Here is an 18,256-nt window from a genome sequence, read left to right on the forward strand (position 1 = left end):
GATCTGCTCTGCCTTCAATTCTGAATGTCAATTAACTAGAGCAGAAGGAGTCAATGGCCAAGGAACTGGAAACTGCTCTGTTGCAGTCTCCTAAGGAATCAAGAAAGCCGATTCTAATCCCACTTCCTACAAGGGCGATTTCCAACAATATCTCAGCTCTAATCTAACTCGCCGGAAATCGCTTAGCACTGTTTCAATTAATAGCAGAGGAACAGCCTCACAATATTGCCGTGATCAAATTCAACTGTCGCGACCAGCTGCTCAAGAATCTCTTGAATTCTGCTTCGAAACTTACTCCTATGAGTCACCTAGAACTACAGAACCCGCCTATAAATTGGCTCTCCACTGAATCGCATTGGATCGTTGCTAAGATGAGCTTGAGGAAACTGTCAGTCGCAAACTGTCGAAAATTCACCACCAAGACGTGTCAGAAATCAACTGGCTCTTGTTGCAGTCTTCAAAGAGTCGATTGGTTCCGTTAAGCTTCCTGAATCCGCTTCGCCAGTAGGTATCATCTCCGATCACAATCGAAAGTCGCCTAGCTCGTCAGACCCTTGCAACTGATGTTACTGATCGCTATCTGCACACAATCACAGCGAATTCAAGATCGCACTAACTCTGTGTGCAATTGTTGTGATTCAACGACTACCCCCAAACCTGCTTCAACTTCACGCCTTCCTTTCTCACCAAAATCAACGCCTTCGTCTCACCCAATCACTGTCCAATGGCCGAAGGACCACTGGCTTTGCTACAATCTTCTCAAAATCACGGTCAAAACTCACCTGGCCTGCTTGGCCTTCAAAAGTCGAACAAGAATTGTTAAATTCCCGGCCGAAAGCCGCCGGACACTTCTTTGTCTTTCAATTCCAACTTTGGATCGCTTGACTCCATCACATTTTGGACCATAGATACCTGATTCATGGAACGCCCGATACGCAGAACGCAGTACAGGGACGTGATACACTACTTTTCTCGGGGCGCGGTACGTGGGGAGTAGGCTTCTTCAGTTCGCCACTTTAGTTCATGGTACGCTTTGGTGTGCCAAAGTGGAACGCCTATGAAATATATAAATTTTTGAAAAAATATTTTAAATTTTTTACTATATAAATTATGAAATAGAAACTAATACAAATAATCAAAATTTTAAGATAGAGAAATGATGAAACTTACATGGGAATTGGGATTAGGACTTAGGAGTTAAGGATTGAAAACAATGAAGACATCAAACAAGATCAATAAGATTCGTGAACAAAATCTTGAATCTTGATAATGATAAAAATATCAAATAAATAAATATTAATATAATAATTATAAAATTTAAAAAAAATAGAATGGCATGTGGAGTCCCAATAAAAAGCTTTAACCAAAAAATGAAATCACAACTCACGAGGGAGGCTAGGTTGTCTCTCTCTGCAGACCCACATATTCTCTCCACCAATTGATGCAACTTGAAGTCTCCATCAGCTGATGCGACGGAGCGAGAGAGCTAGGGAGGCAGCAAGCGAGAGATCGAGGGGAGAGCCAACGGCCGGCGAGGGCTAGGGGGCGAGCCAGCGAGCAACGGAGCTAGAGAGAGGCAACAAGGAAGAGCGACTAAGCAAGGCGAGCGACCGAGGAGGGCGAGCGAGTCAGCAACGATCCGAGTCGTCTGACGAAGGCACGAAGGCTAGAGCGAGTGAGAACGAGAGATAGCAGCCCGCAGCCGGCAACGAGCGAAGTGAGAGATGGAGAAGGGCAGGGGGGTGGGCGGCGGGCGTGAGTGTAGGCCGTCATTGCTTCACCTTCTAGTTCTTGACAAAGACCATAATCTGTTGCAAAGAGAGAGGAAGAAGACAACATCATTGCAGAGGAAAAAGACAGCATCAGAAATCTGCGTCTTTATTACAGGGGACCTGGGACGCGTCCCCAAGACGCAAACGCATTGCGTTCCAGTGCGCGTGTACTGGAACGTGGTTCTCGGGGGGGGGGGGGGGGGGGCGTATTAGGTAACTATGTTCTGGACTTAGTCAACTCTGTACAACCTCTTGATAATTACCTGAATTATAGCGCCTATGAAACCGTTTCTAGAATTCTCCTTCGCCTTCCTTAATCGCAGTAGCCGAGACACACAGGTCTGGATCAACAGCTGAAATTCGCCTTTGAAGATCCAAACCAACTGTTATGAGTTTGCCAGAATCAACTATTGAAATTTCCAAACTCACAACCAAGAATCATCGACTCTGATACCATTTGTCACAGTCCTAGGGTTTAACCTAGGGTTTGTAAGAGAATTTGGAAGAAATCGAGGAAGAGCAAATAGAAAGGGAAGGAAAAATCCGAAGAATGGAGAGAGATCAGGGAGAACAGAGAGAAAGGGAGAGAAGAGCAGAAAGATACGAGAGATAACTAAGGGAGAGAATTGAGAGAGAAAAGCATTCAATTAGTTATTACTCAATATTCCAAAGGATCCTCTCAAGTAGCTTATATAGCTACTCTTATAGTTAGTGCTTTCAGTTAAAATTTTTAACTGAAAGTATTACAGCTTTCCATTCTAAAATAGAAATGTAACTGAAAAACATACTAATTGTAAAAGAAAATTACAAATCAGTAATTGCAGCATGCTTTAATGACCATTATACCCTAGGGTCATGACACCCATTTGGTATCCAATTAACTTGGTACAAGGATAGATAAGATTTCAGCTTTTCCTCTGTACATTGTAACTTTACAATGTTTCTTGATTTCTTTCATGTTAATCTTTACAAATGAGATAAACAAATCTAGACTAAAAATGATAATTCCAAATGCCCCCTAAAAGATGACTATGCAGAAAGAAGATAACCCACATGAATAAACAAATGAAGACAAATCAGTAAATGATTACTTCAACTTTTCCCGAGACAAAAACAATTAAACCAGAAAGTTGACATGGAATTAATTAGTCACTAAATTACCCGACAGAGCATAACAAATATCCAAGAAAGTTATCAATTTTAACTATAAACTAGAGCAAATTTTGCTAATAAACAAAATTTGTGCACTGAACATATATTCTTACCCATATAAAAAAAATTGCAGGTAAACTTTCTGCTGAACTTTCAGCCCTTATGTTGTCTGCTTCTCCCAAAAAAGAAATGTTGGATTGTATAGATCTATTATAGAAAACAAAATTTCAATTGAATTGGTAAAAACCCAACATCTATAATTTAAATAGCTGTGACCAAATGCAGATTACTACTCTTCTTTTTTTCTTTTTCTTTTTTTTTTTTTTTTGGGGGGTGGGGGGGGAATAAACGTTAAAAGTCAAAACAAAAAGCACAAATTTTCTTAACTAAATTTATGTCAAACCACAAAAATACTCTTGAAGGTACCAGTACACAAACTGGAACATCTGATTCGGAAGACAATCAGCATTGTTAAATGTCTCCATAATCAGTAAACAACCACATGTGAGAGGTTGCAAAATTCCACAGTAGAGCCAAGCTTTTTCTCATTTTCATCATCCTTCTGTGAAGTTGCAGCAATTTTATTCAAGTTCATCAGGTCTCTAAAATGGCACCTATAAGTTCATGCTAATCTGTATATAAATGTTAAAATGGTTTGGCACACATTTTACAAATCATTTTAAGCATTTGGTACGAAATCATATAGATAAACTGACGTGTATGAAAGTATCAATTTGTGGGACATTGGGAAGAGAATTTAGCTTTAGTTTCTATTTGTTGAGAGTAATATTGATAACATAAAAGATAAAGTTAATCCTCCATCTAACAGCTTAAACTTTTTGATCAAATGGTGGTTAACAATTCAACATGGTGTCAATGCAAGCAAAGGTCTTGAGGTCAAACCTCACCGCTGACTCAATATTTAAATCGTTGCACGTATTTAGAATAACTATGCAGCGAAATCTGACCCCACAAGAAGGAGCATGTTGAGAGTAAAAATAATAGTATAAAGGATAAAATTACCCCTTAATCTAGCAGCTTAAGCTTTTAGGTCATATGGTAGTTAACAATTCAACACTATTCCACCACAACTCTAGTGTGAAATATAATACATCCCTTGAACATACTTGAAAATTAAAGTTTCAAGTTCATCCATTTTGTAGCCAGATTATAGAATTGACCTCGCAAAAGTAGTGACAAAAGTTACATCCCCAATATTATAAAAGGCATCACCACTTTGCGAGAATCGGGGAAGATTTGAATTTATCCCCAACCTGTCCTTTGCTCTTCTTTTTGGCAAAGAGGTGGTTTCTAGAAATCAAACCTATGACCTTTCACAAAGGAGTAACCTTATCATTCTACCAAGGCACGCCCTCCACATTTATAAGAACTAATGTCAACAAATTCGCTTTTCATGTTCCTGTATCATAGGACAACAGTTCTGCAAAAAAGTTGCTGGCTCGAGGAGGGTTTTCCTATGTATGCTGATGCAGTGGGAACAGGTGAGAAAGTCACATTTTGGCAATAAAGAACTACTGGAGGAAATAATTGAGGGACCAAAGACCAGTGATGATGGCAGTCATGAATGCAAGTCTTAGAATATTCCACAAGGCATTTGCACAATCAGGATTGAGTGCTTATTAAGACACTTCCCAGCTTGTGTAGTTAATTAGGGGGATCTGAGAGAGCAGGGTTCGGTAGTCTGCATGGCTGCCAGAGATGGAGGGTTTGCAATCAAATATTTTTATGAACTCTGAAGCACTACCTGGATATCAATGCATTGGTTGTGGATTTGGTCTGGAAGCACTCCTTCAAAGGTGGCTTTCATTGAATTGTGTGCATTTCACAAGAATTCCTGCCTAAAGATAGCCTGATCAACAGACCAGTCAATTGGTGGTTTTTTGCATCAGAAGGGGCTCATTCACTTCTTTAGTGAGCAGCTATAAGCCAGTTCTGTACACTGATTTTAATCATACATTTGGTATGTCTTGGGCATTTCCTTACAGGTTTCTGGAGTCCTCACACAATTGGAGTATGAGCAGGAGAGGATGGGCACATGGGTATACTTTTATTGGTTAGAACCATTTATGGAGTTGAGGAGCCATTATGTAGGTTATAAAGTATTTGTTGGGTATAAACCTGCATAGTTTTCTTTCCAAGAGGGTAAGAACTAGCTTTACTTAGTTTACAGATTTTGTTAATGTAATGGCAGTTACCACGATTATCTGTATAGCATCTTAGATGTACGGCCTTCCGATATGAGGTGCATGCCTTCGATTCTTCTTTATCATATGAAGTTTACTTACGAGGGAAAAAAAGTGTCGTCAGTTTCACTCCAACAAATGTTACATAAGATTTTTCGTTTAGGCTGCCTCTAAATCATTTCTTACTTTTGGCAAAGTATGCTCTCACTTCTACTCTCACAAATACACCACACCACTCAAGCAAAAATAAAGTCACATGTCTTCGCCTTATTCCTGCTCACCTACAAGTACTCCCCCCACCCAAAAATTCACTTCCATATTTTACAATTTGGATGTTATATATGACTGTTCTAACAGACCTGGAGAAGTTTTTAAGCTGATCTCAGAATCAGGTCTGGCTTTGAATCTTTAAAGAGGGCCAAGCATGTTAACTTCAATATATTCATTTTTAGTATAGCAAACATATAATTTGATAAATTTAAATCCCAATGTATTGGTTAGTGATGAAGAGAACTCCACTTTTTAAAAGCTCAATTAGTTGGTTAGTTCTTAGCTAGTTTTTTAGTCCTAATGAATTGGCTATTAGTTGGGGAATGGATCAATAGTGCATGCTTAACATCACTCTTTCTCATTAAGTCAGACCCAAAAAAGAATGGGCCCAACAAGAAGGTCAGGCTTGAGAGGTCCTCACATCTTACTGCAGTGTGGCACCAACCTGGCCCAACCTAACCTGCCCGCCCAGAACCCACCCCTCAGCAAAATAGTCCAGCAAACCATCCACCACCCACCAAGAAGAGCCCATTTTCGTCCTTTTCACCCTACAAATCCTAAAATGTCCATTCATTGAGAACACTTCAAACTAGCAAAGAGCCCAAATGTTCTTGTCCACATTTCACCCATAATACACCACAAATATACTTGATTCATATGCAAGTAGCACAGTGCATGCGCGTGTGCACAAAACAAAGAATAAAAAATAAAAGGAACTAGCATCCCTTAGTTTGGGAAGCCAAGCTGATTACTCTACTCCTTTAAATCCCCCAAACCCTTCCTTCACCACGTACACTAAACTACCACCTTATTGTAACTAATCATAACATAAAAAAGCAACAGCACCATCAAGGTTCCCTAATAATCTGATGTAAAGTAGGTCATAGAAATATGAAAAAGAAGACCCAAAAACTTGTATCTCAGGTTCACAGCTTACTGGACTAATACTTGCCCAACAACAAAATCACATAGACAAGAACATTTAAAAATACAAAATTAAGTGAACATCATTAATCTAACAGTTATGTCCTTCACCCAAATGGAAACACTTTTGCACCATGACTCTTTATTTTCAAAATACAATCTTAACCAAGTATTAGATTTCCGATCTCTAACTTTCTAGAATCCTATAACATGAACTGACAATCAACATATGCCTCTGTTTGGCCATGCAGTGAAAATGGAGGGGGAAAGAATAATAGAAGTGCTTTAGGCAATTTTTTATGTGTTTGGCCAAAATTGAAAAGCGCTTTTGCTGGCAAAAAAAGCTATTTTTCTGCTGTGGAGTAGAAGTTGAAATTTGGAGCTTCTGCTATGAGGCAAAAGCAGGGGTAGAAATTAAAAATATTTAGTGAAAATTATCTCCAATCAACATTTAAAATTACAAACATTACACCTATCAATTATCTCTAATTCTTATCTCAATTATAAAACATAATTCATGTTATCACAAACCACTCAACATAAAAATCAAACAGCATGCTCATCCCACTGACCTTCAACATAGTTTTTTGTATTTTTTTCCAATTTTAAATTTGCTTTAATGAGAAAAAGAGGCTTTGAACGATGAACAATTTCCCGTTAACACTCTTAGATGTACATATCTCTAAAATTTCAATCTAAGTTTGTCTGGTTGTTAATGATTTTTGCCGTACTCCTAAGAACTTGATACACTTTCTTTGAAAGATTATTAATTTGTATTGAATTTGAATGTTTTGGCAATGTTCTTTAATTCTTAATGGCAAAAAAAAGGGTTGGTACTAGCTTTCATCGGACACTTTTTAATATTCAGTTTCCATAAGATTTTGTTGTTGCTTAAATATGATTTTGTAGTTTAGTTCATTTTATAATTCAAAATAATAGTAGTCATGAAAATAAAAAATACTTGGATCAGCTAAATAAACACTTTCGTCAATGCCTTTTCAAGTCATTTTGATTGTTAGAAACACTTTTTTTCAATCACTGACCAAACACATGAAATACTAAAATCGTTTTTTAGAAAATACAGACAAATGCTAAATTACTTTTTCTTAAAAGTAATTATTACAAAAATCATTTTTCACAAAGTGATCATTACAACAGAAAAAACGCAAAAACCTCATGACAACACCAAAGAGGCACTTTATATACAGGGTAAATGATCTATTGAAGAGAAATGGTGAGTACATGCCATCCAACTAAACTGTACCAGAACACATACTCCCAACTAATAGCATGAAGAATAGGTGATCTCTTCAGCATAACATCTCTGCTATTGCTTCTGACCTCTCTAAACTATTTTTGATACTCTTGCCCTCATTTCTTGATCTAAAATGTTTAGTTACCCACTCAAAAGAAATTTTCAATGATCTAAGTGCAAAAACATGTTAGAAATATCCATTTGACTTAACCCTTACCTACTCATAAGAAATTGTTAATGATCTAAGTGCCAAAACGTGTTAGAAATATCCATTTGACTCAACCCTGTTGCAAAGCACTACCTTAAGGTACAACCACCTAGATACAGAAACCAACAACTGCCTCCGGAACTTGGGCTCCGCTCCACTGGCTACAATGATCAAGACTTGCTAATATTGCCATTTCCTGTGTACATTACCCTGAAATTTTATGGTTCATGTTTCTACTTTTCCTTTGATTTTTCCATTTCGCAAGGCTAGTAGTAAAGAACAATATTGTCCTTTAGTACACTATAAACCCAAGTTACCTGAATCCACTCTTATAAAATACCCAATTTCACAATCATATTATTTCAAAACAAATCATTTAGACCTACAACAGCTGCAGAACAATTACAACCTAAGATCTACACACAGAAATTAAATGATCTCCCACATATCACTTAGAAATATTAAAGGCTAGCTAAGCAACATAAGTAAGATTTTGACTTCAAATATATGGATATGCCATCAGATCCTACAGTTGTCACTTCCACATTTGATTCTTCATACTTTTGGTCATTGACCTTTACTCAAAGCCTAAAACAAAACAAGTCTTATCATTTCTTACAACTAATACCATGCCATTGCAAGGAAAGAAAAAAAAAAAGGTAGGACGAGAAAGTAGTGTTTTTCACCTCAGTCCTTATCCCAGTCTCCTTTATCGACAGCCATGTTTTGCACTAAAACATCAACATCGAACTGGAGATGCTTTCCCCAACAACAGTGATGTAGATTCAACACTATGTTTCTAATGATTAACCTGCTATTAGCATAGTGGGTATTTTCTTCTCAGCAAGCCTACAAATTACAGCAACAACAAAGTATCAAATGCAATGGACAAAATCATAAATTTCATATCTTCTCAAACCATACTTTTTGCTTGTTCAAGTTCTTTCAGGAATAACTCATACAAATACAAGGATAAGAGCTTAGGGTTAAACTCAATACCAGCTATTCAAATGCCTATGCACCACTAAAACAGAAGTATTGCTTTAATCAAACTAAATCTAGAAGCTGACAAAATTAATGGTTGATCATTTTTATTTTTATATTTTTTATTTTTTGGCTTAGATTAATGATTGATCATTTAATGCTACACAAACCAGTAAAAATTTTGGTCTATACACAGCCTATTGCAATTAATGAGCTGTTACCTGACTAACAGTGTGAGTAGTAAGGGTTGAGTGAGAGTCAATCTGGCAGTCTCTAAAGGGAACAAACACCAGCCAACTACCATAAAGCTAAATCTAACTTTAAGAACATTCAATTTCAAAGTGTGGCATACTATTACCCTGACAACGTCAAGGGCAATGTAAAAGCCACATTAAAAAAATTAGCAAAGTGAAAAATAAAAAGCCATTCATAACTGGCTCAAAGCAGGTTAACAAGAATGAAATAGGCACAACTTCATGTTCTATAGCCGCATTTGGATTACATGTTCCGCTGACATACTTGTCCAAAGAACAGGTCCTATCTTCTCTGGAGTTACCAAAAGATGAAGGATCATTGTTTTGGTTCCACAATTATGGCCCTTTCTCAATACTGGAAGTTAGTACTATGAGGGTTCAGAGAATGGTATTAATATGATTTTGAAATGAAGAGAGGACAGATCAAGTGTACCAATGCTTTGCAGTTTTAAGTGAGATTCATACTCATGATTAGAGGAAAAATTACAGCAGGACAATTCTAAGAAAACTTATGCCTTGCAAGATGGATAGTCGAGCAATTAAAGAACAGCAAGACAACAAAATGAATGTACTTGAAAGAGGGAACTAGGATGAAATTGTGCTGAAGCTACCAACAAGAGGATTAGAACAAAATATTCAATAGATGATAGAAGTAACTTTAGAACGTATGATGAGAAAATCCATTTAGAGGGATTCAAAATGTACAATGAAGATTGGCAAGTGCCCTATTAGCAAAAACAATATCCACATTGAACAATGGGGGTAATAAAGGGTTATGCTCAAAGATGAGAGAGATCAACATTAAACTGGGCATCCTAAAAAAAATTCATTGAGCGAAGAAAGACCAGACAATATAAATTGGAATTAACCAAGAGCATGCCCTTTGACAAGCTGGAATGGAAAAAATTTATTCACACGGCGCCTAAAGTGGTTGAAGACTTGATTGAGCTCATTAAATTTAGCTTTACCACTTACAAGATTCTTACTCTTCTTCCAAACATATTTCTCAGCACAACTGTCCTTCAATATTTAATCGAACTGCTGTTGTTGACAACAAGGGTTCGCATGACCAAGTCCAACTTGTCCTGGACACCAACAGTTCGATTTGCCTCCAAATGTTGCCTATCATTTTCTTCCCAAATTTCTTAGAGCAAAACATGCTTTCCACGACCATAATACACCTATATCAATCGTCTAACCAACTGTGGAAAAACATAAGTTTGAAACAGAAAGAAAGAGAGACCCTAGGACAAGGATTAAAATTAAAAAAAAAATGTAGTTTTGATAGTTAGGGTGGATATCAATTTACATTCTTTGCTTGCCAAATACACCATTTATTCCTCCATTACGCTGTTAAACTTACGAAATTGCAGCCCCCCCAACTGTCAATTTGTTTTGAGTACAATTCAAGCTTTTTAAAGTGGGCAATAATGTTTTCATTTCTCACTTGATCTGCAACATATAAGTGCATATTATTTTCATAGATGCGCCTTTCTCCATTCAAAAGTGTACTAAAAGTTGCATTTGCTCCATACTTAGAATTGGCATTCAATAGTATATGTATGGTGTTCAGCAGCAAGTATTCATATCTACACTCATTTTATAGCACATGTATGTGATAAAGTATCTCCAGTCTGAAAGCTTACCCAATCCACAATAACAATGATCAAGTGAAGCAAACAAAATTACTACATTTAGCAAACAATTCACACCATTCTAACTTGTTCATCCCAAACCCATTCTCTTTATGAGTAGCACAGGGAAAAAACAAAAACCCACCAACCATTTGAAGTAGAGCAATCAATGGCCCATTCACAAACCTTCAGTAAATTTTAGAGCCTCCCTAATTTCTTCCAAATAAGCAACTCAGAATCCACCTAGTGGAACTATGACTTCTGATTGATGTTGTAATCACACTCATCAGACGATCTGAAATCATCATCATCCTTCCCCCATTTCCTTCCTGTTATTCATCATATCTAAAAAGGCTTTATTCAACTAGTGACTAATGTTACTTTTAAGCTTCTCCATTGTATGAAATTTGCTAACAGTATCAATAGATCAGAAGATTTTTGTGTTATTTTTTTTTTCTTTTGAGGTGGTTGGTAAATATAATAAGAAAGCTGGCCAAGTGGTAGATAAAATAGACATACAGTAGCATATAAAAGTAAACACGGGTTACAATTTATTAGTTTCATGGATATGTTTTATTGAGAAACACATTTACCCATAGAAAAAGAAGCGAGAGCCGGGAAGGGAAGAGGAAAAATAATTTTGGTTAAAAATTTATCTTCCTTTCACAGTCCTTTCTAGAACATGAGAATTTCTTCAAACATCATGTGACTGCACAAGTTCCAGGAATAGCCCCCAATCTCAATAAACAAGAGAAGGGAGAATCTTAAACTAAAAAAATTCAATAAGCCATAAGTACCTATGCTGACACAAGCAATGAAATTTTTGTAAAAATCTATGCAATAGTGTCAATATCAGCCCAAATCCCAAAGTGCAATACTTTGACTCAACTCAACATGAATCATCAAAAGCACATTTCAGACTGAAAAATCATAGCCTGTCATAGTACCCAGGAAAAGCATCCATTTTCCCCCACAAATAGAACCATATATTTCTCAAATGCCTAAAAGGTGCAACCTGATTTTTTATCTAAGGTAATTGATTAGAGACATAAAGCATCCCACCACTAATAAAGATGTCAAGTCAAAAACAAACAAACTTAACTGCGACTGAAACTTCAGTTCGATAATACCGTCGGCACTAAAAGAACAGCAACCTGAAATCACAAAACTAGCATAAACCACCCCAAGCGATAAAGAGGGACAAAGAAGGGTGAATCAGCTGTATCGCTAAATGTAAAGATACCAAAACACAAACTTCGATTGCCAACACAAGGATAAGACAGTTTCAGTCCATCTTGCAGCATGGCACTACTCAAGGCTTGTTGCCACGAACTCCATAACCAGGACCTCTCAACTTGCTTGGCTCCTCAAGTGAAGAATGATCATTGAAAGTTCTACAAAATAAAAGCAAAAGAAATGTTTAGGTTTCTAGAAATTCATACATTCATTCTAAGAACTCATGATCACTCACTTCTGCTTCTTTGCATTCTGCTGCTTTATGCTTTGAACCATATCCATAGCCATCTTCTGATGCTCCCTTGTTTGTGAATGCAGTTCTAGCCCTTCCACTGTTTCACAGTCAACCTTGCATATGCGACACCAGCCCATGCTTCCTGGCTTCCGCTTTCTGGAGTTGTCAAAAGGATCCAAGCCACCCTGAAGATATCCAAGCAATCACAAAGATGCACTTAACCTACTCATGATATTCACATGTACAAAGTAAAATTTGGCATGCTACAACCCTGTATCCCACAAAGAATGTTCGTGTTGACCATGTACAGGAGTGACAAGGCAAAGTCAAAACTGGAAAAATGAAAGCTAACAGCACTTACAGTTAGTGAATAACTGCTCCTAAATCCAGGCTCACCAAGACGCGGATGACCAAACTTGTTACCTCCAAATGGTTCACCAAAAGGTGGACGATGCAGGAAATTACCAGGGCCAGCCACATCCCCCATATGCCCATGAGCAGGAAAAGCACCAAAACCAGAATGACCGGGTAAGTTTCGTGGACCCAAAAGTTCACCCCTCTTTAACTGGCCAGAGAGAACATCTTGCCCAACCATATCAGCATTTCGCACATTCCCAGGCCCATCAAGCTCACCCCTTCGCAAGTTGCCAGGGAAGGGAGGGATCCTAGTTTCATTAAATGGGTTGCCAACTGGATCTGGAGCAAAGTTGAAGGACCTGGGGGCTCCATTAAAGTGACGTGATTCAGGGCCCTGAATGTTATCCAGGCCTGGCTGCTCTCGTGGGAAACCAGGAAGACCAACAAAACCATGACTTGCAAAGCCAGTATACTCTCTGCCACCAGGACTAGTAGGTGTCAACTGTTCCATATGATGCCTACCAAATCCAGAAGCTGGTCCATGAAAATCTGGATGATTACGACTAGAATCAGGACCAACTGGCTTCACTCTACCACCAGCATCATTCAAGCCACCAGGGTGGTAAGGAGGCAAGAATCTAGAAGCAGCAGGACCTGGATCTAACTTCAGTCCAGTATCATAGTTTAATCCATGAGGTGCCTTGTCAAAAGGCCTTGAAACTGCATCCACAGAAAAAACCATCAGGAAAATGTTAAATCAATATGAATGGTAACTTCCAAATTTTGTGCAGGATCAGTATCTAAATGATAATGCCTAGGCTTAGGAAACTGTTTTCAATCTTCTTGAAACTCACCTGGGTTGACATGCCGAGATGGCTCCACTGGAAAGTGATTCGGACCCTCTCCTGCAAGAGACTTGAACTTGTCATCACGCAGACCAACTGCAGACGATGAATCACTACCTGGAGCTTCATTCATTCTCATCAAATTCGATTCCACACCAGCAGGCTGTCCAAAGGGAGCCCTTCTAGATGACCCCAGCAAATGAGAATCAGGTTGTCGGCCATCCAAGTGATGAGACCTCTGGTCAGAAAACATTTCACTTCCAGCTGGATTAATTGGACCCTGATGAATCTGCATTTCAGGTCCTTGTGGTCGTGGCCTTCCTATCATTCCACCAGGTGAGTTAAATGAGCCAGGAATTTCACCTTGAGACATCCTTGGGAGCCCAGCATGTGGAGGCATCATAAGGCCTTGATGATTATGCCCTTGAGAAGCAACGGGTTGCATCTCAAAACTTTTCTCATGGCCTGATCCTCTCCCAAATAGCGTGGCACTTGGACCTGGGATTCCGCCAGAAGCAATTTCAGGATGGAAAGAACCATGAGGTTGCTTCAGCATGGGTAGGTGGAACTCATCAGGTGGATTTAACAGCTGCCCTGGCGGGGGCAAAAGACCAGGTCCTTGAGGCCTTAATCCACTGGTGGGTTGCCCTGGCAATTGATGGTGCAGGGGCCCTGAAGGAGGCACTGGGGGCCCTGGCAGTTGATGAGCAGAAGGCATTGGTGCAGGCTGATGCCTGCCTTGATCAGTCGGTGGGAAAGGATGAGGAGCATGCATAAAGCCCTTTCCCAATGTCTGATCATGAGGAGGGAAACTCTTAAATCCATCAACTCCAGCACCTTGATGCATAGGCTGAGATTGATGCTGCAAACGATCTCTACTGGAAAGAAAAGTCTGAGACTTTGCAGAACTATCAGGGATGTGAGATGAAGCCAAGGGAATAGCTTGTGTGACCATGTCAGCCCCACGAGATTCCCTGCCCAAATCCACCACATCTTTTTTTGAATTCGCGTTATGTTCCATGGAAGGTTCTGTGTGTTGCAATGAAGTATCATCTGCCACAGAATGTGCCCCTTGTTGAGGGACATTAGTGGTATCTTTTTGCTCTGAAGCTAATGTTTCAACAGATTTACCATCATGTGAAGTATCCAGACTATTCTCATTTGAGTCTTTCTTAACCATATGCTTGATTTCAGGCTCTGAGGAAACACTGTTCACTGGATGCAAGTCAGAGCCTGTATCCTTTCCATGTACATCAACCTGACCATCATTTGCATCATCTCCACCAATAGGTTTCTGTATATTGACCATCAACTTGACATCTGTCTCGGATACAATATTTTTTACTTGAGATGAATCAGCTCCAAGACCAAGAGTGGGAGCCAAACCATTCAGCTCCTTTTGAGCAGTTTTCTGAATCGGTGATCCATCTTTTTGCTTGGCTACACTTTTCCCATGTGCCTGATCACTTTGTCTATCAATCACCATAGGTTTCAAGGTAGCCCCAGATTGGAGAGAGTGGTGTTCAGAAGACATTTGCAGCTGGTTGTTGGCACTTGGAAGATAATTTTGATTCATTGGAGGATGGTTTGGGCCAATCTGCATAGGCCGGCCATGAGCTGCACCAGTAAATCCAGCAGAAGATGGTGGGAAAGACTGTGATTGTGCCCCATAATTTGGCCCCATTGGTCTTGCAGCATGATTCAGAGACTGTTGAGATTGCCAGCCATGTGACACTGCAGAATTCTGCTGTGATGACATGTAGGGAAGAGAATTCTGCTGCACTGACTGAGGAGCACCATGAGGGCGCAACTGAGACTGCACAGGCTGCTGCTGTGCAAGATGGCTGTATGGCAGCACCTGGTTCTGAACGGGAGCGAGTGTTTGCCCAAGAAATGGCTGTTGAGGTTGCAAATGTTGCTGAGGCATGGAATGTTGCATAGGCTGCATAAGAGGACGTTGTTGGCCCGGATGACTAGGTTGCTGTGCATGAGGAAGCTGCTGCTGCTGCACTGGAGGAATGCTTGGGACATGACCCTGTGGAGGCACTACAACAGGCTGCTGCTGATTCAGCACTGGAGCATGGGACTGCGGAGGATGTATCTGAGGCTGCTGCTGAGGGAATTGCCCATACATTTGAACAGAATGTTGAGGAATTGGCCCACTCTGGTTATGCATGTGGGCTGGAAGTTGAGCTCCCAACTGCATTTGCTGGTGAGGTTGAGGTTGTGGAAAGGATTGATGACCTGTAACTGCATGTGGCTGTGCCTGTTGTGTTGGCAGCTGAGTGTTTAGAGATTTATTCTGCTGAACCATCTGCTGCTGGAGTTGAGGTTGAGGAGTGGGAAGCTGTGCCTGTGGTTGGGCTTGAAGGTTAGTTTGAGGCTGCAGCTGTTGAACAGACTGAGGATGTGATTGAACCTGAGGACGCAGCTGAGGCTGAATATGAGCCTGTGCATGTTGCACAAGTGAAGGAGCCTGTTGATATTGGGCCAGTTGCATGTGTTGTTGAGAATGGGGCTGCAGGTGAGGTTGACCTCCAGTATATGACTGAGGCTGGGACTGCGGCAGAGGATGGGGCTGGCCGTGAGGTGGGGGGTGAGCTTGTGGCTGCAATTGAGGATTAGATTGCCCCATAGGGTGAAGTTGATGTTGTGGGTTAACTGCAGCTGCCAGAACCTGAACATGCTGAAGAGGATGAGGCTGTGCAGGAGGCTGAATTTGTGTTTGGGGTTGTGTTTGGGTAAGAGGCTGAGCCTGGGGCTGAACATGCAGTTGAGACTGAGCATGTGGTTGACTTTGGCTTTGTATATGAGACTGGGATTGGGATTGGGGTTGGATTTGGGTTTGGGGTTGGGGTTGGGGTTGGGGTTGGGGTTGGAGTTGGAGTTGGGCTTGGGCTTGGGCTTGGGCTTGGGCTTGGGTTTGGAGCTGGGGCTGGGGCTGGGACTGGGGCTGAGGCTGGTGTGGGGGCTGGAGCTGGGAATAAGCCTGAGGTTGCTGCTGCCCTTGCACATTTGGGGGTTGCTGCTGGTATTGCTGAATGACCTGTTGTTGGTATGGGTAGTAATTTGGATAAGCTTGCTGATAAGGATCATATCCAGGATACTGCTGGTAGTATTGCTGATACCACTGTTCAGGAGTTGGCATGGCAGTTGGAGCTGCAGCCTGCAGCAGAGAATTTGCACTGGCTTGCGGATTAGGCTCCAGCCCAGTTGGAGGAGCAGTAATGGTTTGGGAATTCGGGGCCTGAGAAGTTGATACTCCAGACTGATTAGCCGTTTGGGTTTGTTCAGCATTAGTTGATGCAGCTGTGGCTGCTGCCTGCACACCCTGCTTTCATAGAGCCAAATAAGGACCCATTAATGAAGTAAACAACAAACCATCTAATACAGGTAAGCTTGTGCCTTAATGTACTCACAGGACAGTTCTGAGCATGCTCCTGCACTTGACGATGCACAATTTGGATTCCACACCTATTACATACAACAGGAGAATTTCCAAAAGCACACCCAGCACAATGAGAAGTGCACTCAGACAAAGGACCCTGCCATTGGCATCCACTCCTGTAATAAAGACAATGAACCACAATTTTTCCAATTGTCTCGGCCAGTGTTTTGTTTGATTCTATCAAAGGCTGCAATAGAGAAAGCTCATTAATAGCAGTAGATTAGAAGACATTACTTAGCCAGAATAATAGAGAGAGAGAGAGAGGTGTGGTGTTAACCTTCGAATCTGCTTCAGTCACCAAGTACCCATCATATGGGCATGCTCTGGTAGTGTTCACGATGTATGTCAAACAAGGTTTGCAATATAGATGGGTGCACTGTGACTGAAGTGCTTCATTTGGGTAAACAAGCAATCGACAGACAGGGCAAAAGTACTCCCCAGCAAGAGACTGAATGTTTAGTATGCATTCGTTATCAAAACCCATGCTGCTAAGGATTTATTCTTCAACTTCCACCAAACATCAATGAACCCAGCTCTGAGAAAAGTAAAAGAGGAGAGGGTTTCAGTAATAGGCAGAGATTGAATAATCCCTGGCAAGAATGCTTGGACCACAACATGTTAAAACAATTTCTTTTTCAGTTTAAGTCAAAGTGCTAGAAGAACCTTGTTCACTTTTGAATGATGTGGCATGATAATGAAGCATGTCTCAATCTTGAACCCATGGATTATATCACTTGTGTCCATAAAACAAATCCCAAGTGTATTAACCATGCTTTACCAATTTGAATTAGGCAGGGTCAAGTTATGGTGCAACCGTGCAAGGCCACTGGGACCACTCCCCCCAGCTTCTCATGCCCCGAGGTTGTGATCTTATTGTTATGGTGCGAGCAATCTACTTAAACAACACCCCGTTTCATTTCCCTAAGCAAATTAGACTCCACTCTGTTCCAGTTCCCCGGTGGATAGAGGCTCCACGCCATTCCAGTTATTCCTTGGTAGGGGTCGGACCCCATTTTGGCTCGCTAACAGGTGGGGCTGTTATGGCCACAACTATATAGGGTTGCAATGACAAGGCAAGGAGAGAAGGAAAAAACTGTGTTTTTCTGGACCAAAACCAATGCCCATAATACACATGCAGGCTGAATAGAGCAACCAACACCCCCCCCCCCCAAAAAAAAATAAATAAATAAATAAATAAATAAACTAATCCACTGTCCACGTAAACATTAATGGCTCAATATGGACTTCTTGTTCTTCCCAATTCCATGCAAATGACTAAACCTAAAAATGAGAAGAAATCCCCAAATTAACTCAGACGATTGAAGCAACAAAATTCAGGACTCAGATACAAAAGAATCAACAACATTCAACATCAGTAATCGCAAGGAAAAACATATAACTTCGAAGAAGCAACACCAGAAATGAACGGATAAAAAAGTAAACAATGAAATGAATGGTATAGCCGTCGAAATCAGGCA

General features: G+C 40.3%; 1 protein-coding gene across 14 annotated transcripts in view; it reads right to left on the reverse strand.

The window, feature by feature from the left end:
* LOC127812742 (tubulin beta-2 chain) overlaps positions 1 to 18,256 on the reverse strand; it is a 34,317-nt gene that overhangs the window by 15,679 nt on the left and 382 nt on the right. For 6 of the 14 annotated variants that reach the window (XM_052353295.1, XM_052353282.1, XM_052353274.1 and 3 more), the window contains exons 2-10: positions 17,056 to 17,313; positions 16,750 to 16,965; positions 13,340 to 16,661; positions 12,490 to 13,205; positions 12,129 to 12,313; positions 11,901 to 12,051; positions 11,760 to 11,811; positions 8,472 to 8,634; positions 3,038 to 3,131 (exon numbers count right to left, since the gene is read on the reverse strand). In XM_052353295.1, the coding sequence (XP_052209255.1) occupies positions 11,970 to 12,051; positions 12,129 to 12,313; positions 12,490 to 13,205; positions 13,340 to 16,661; positions 16,750 to 16,965; positions 17,056 to 17,262 (4,728 nt within the window). In that variant the 5' untranslated portion in view covers positions 17,263 to 17,313 and the 3' untranslated portion in view covers positions 3,038 to 3,131; positions 8,472 to 8,634; positions 11,760 to 11,811; positions 11,901 to 11,969. Of the gene's footprint in view, positions 1 to 3,037; positions 3,132 to 3,219; positions 3,487 to 8,244; positions 8,635 to 11,759; positions 12,052 to 12,128; positions 12,314 to 12,489; positions 13,206 to 13,339; positions 16,662 to 16,749; positions 16,966 to 17,055; positions 17,314 to 18,256 lie in introns of those variants that run through there. The other 8 variants (XM_052353305.1, XM_052353290.1, XM_052353286.1 and 5 more) reach the window with 6 other exon arrangements.

This window comes from Diospyros lotus, chromosome 1, assembly GCF_014633365.1.
Source record: "Diospyros lotus cultivar Yz01 chromosome 1, ASM1463336v1, whole genome shotgun sequence".
NCBI classification, from domain to species: Eukaryota; Viridiplantae; Streptophyta; class Magnoliopsida; order Ericales; family Ebenaceae; genus Diospyros; species Diospyros lotus.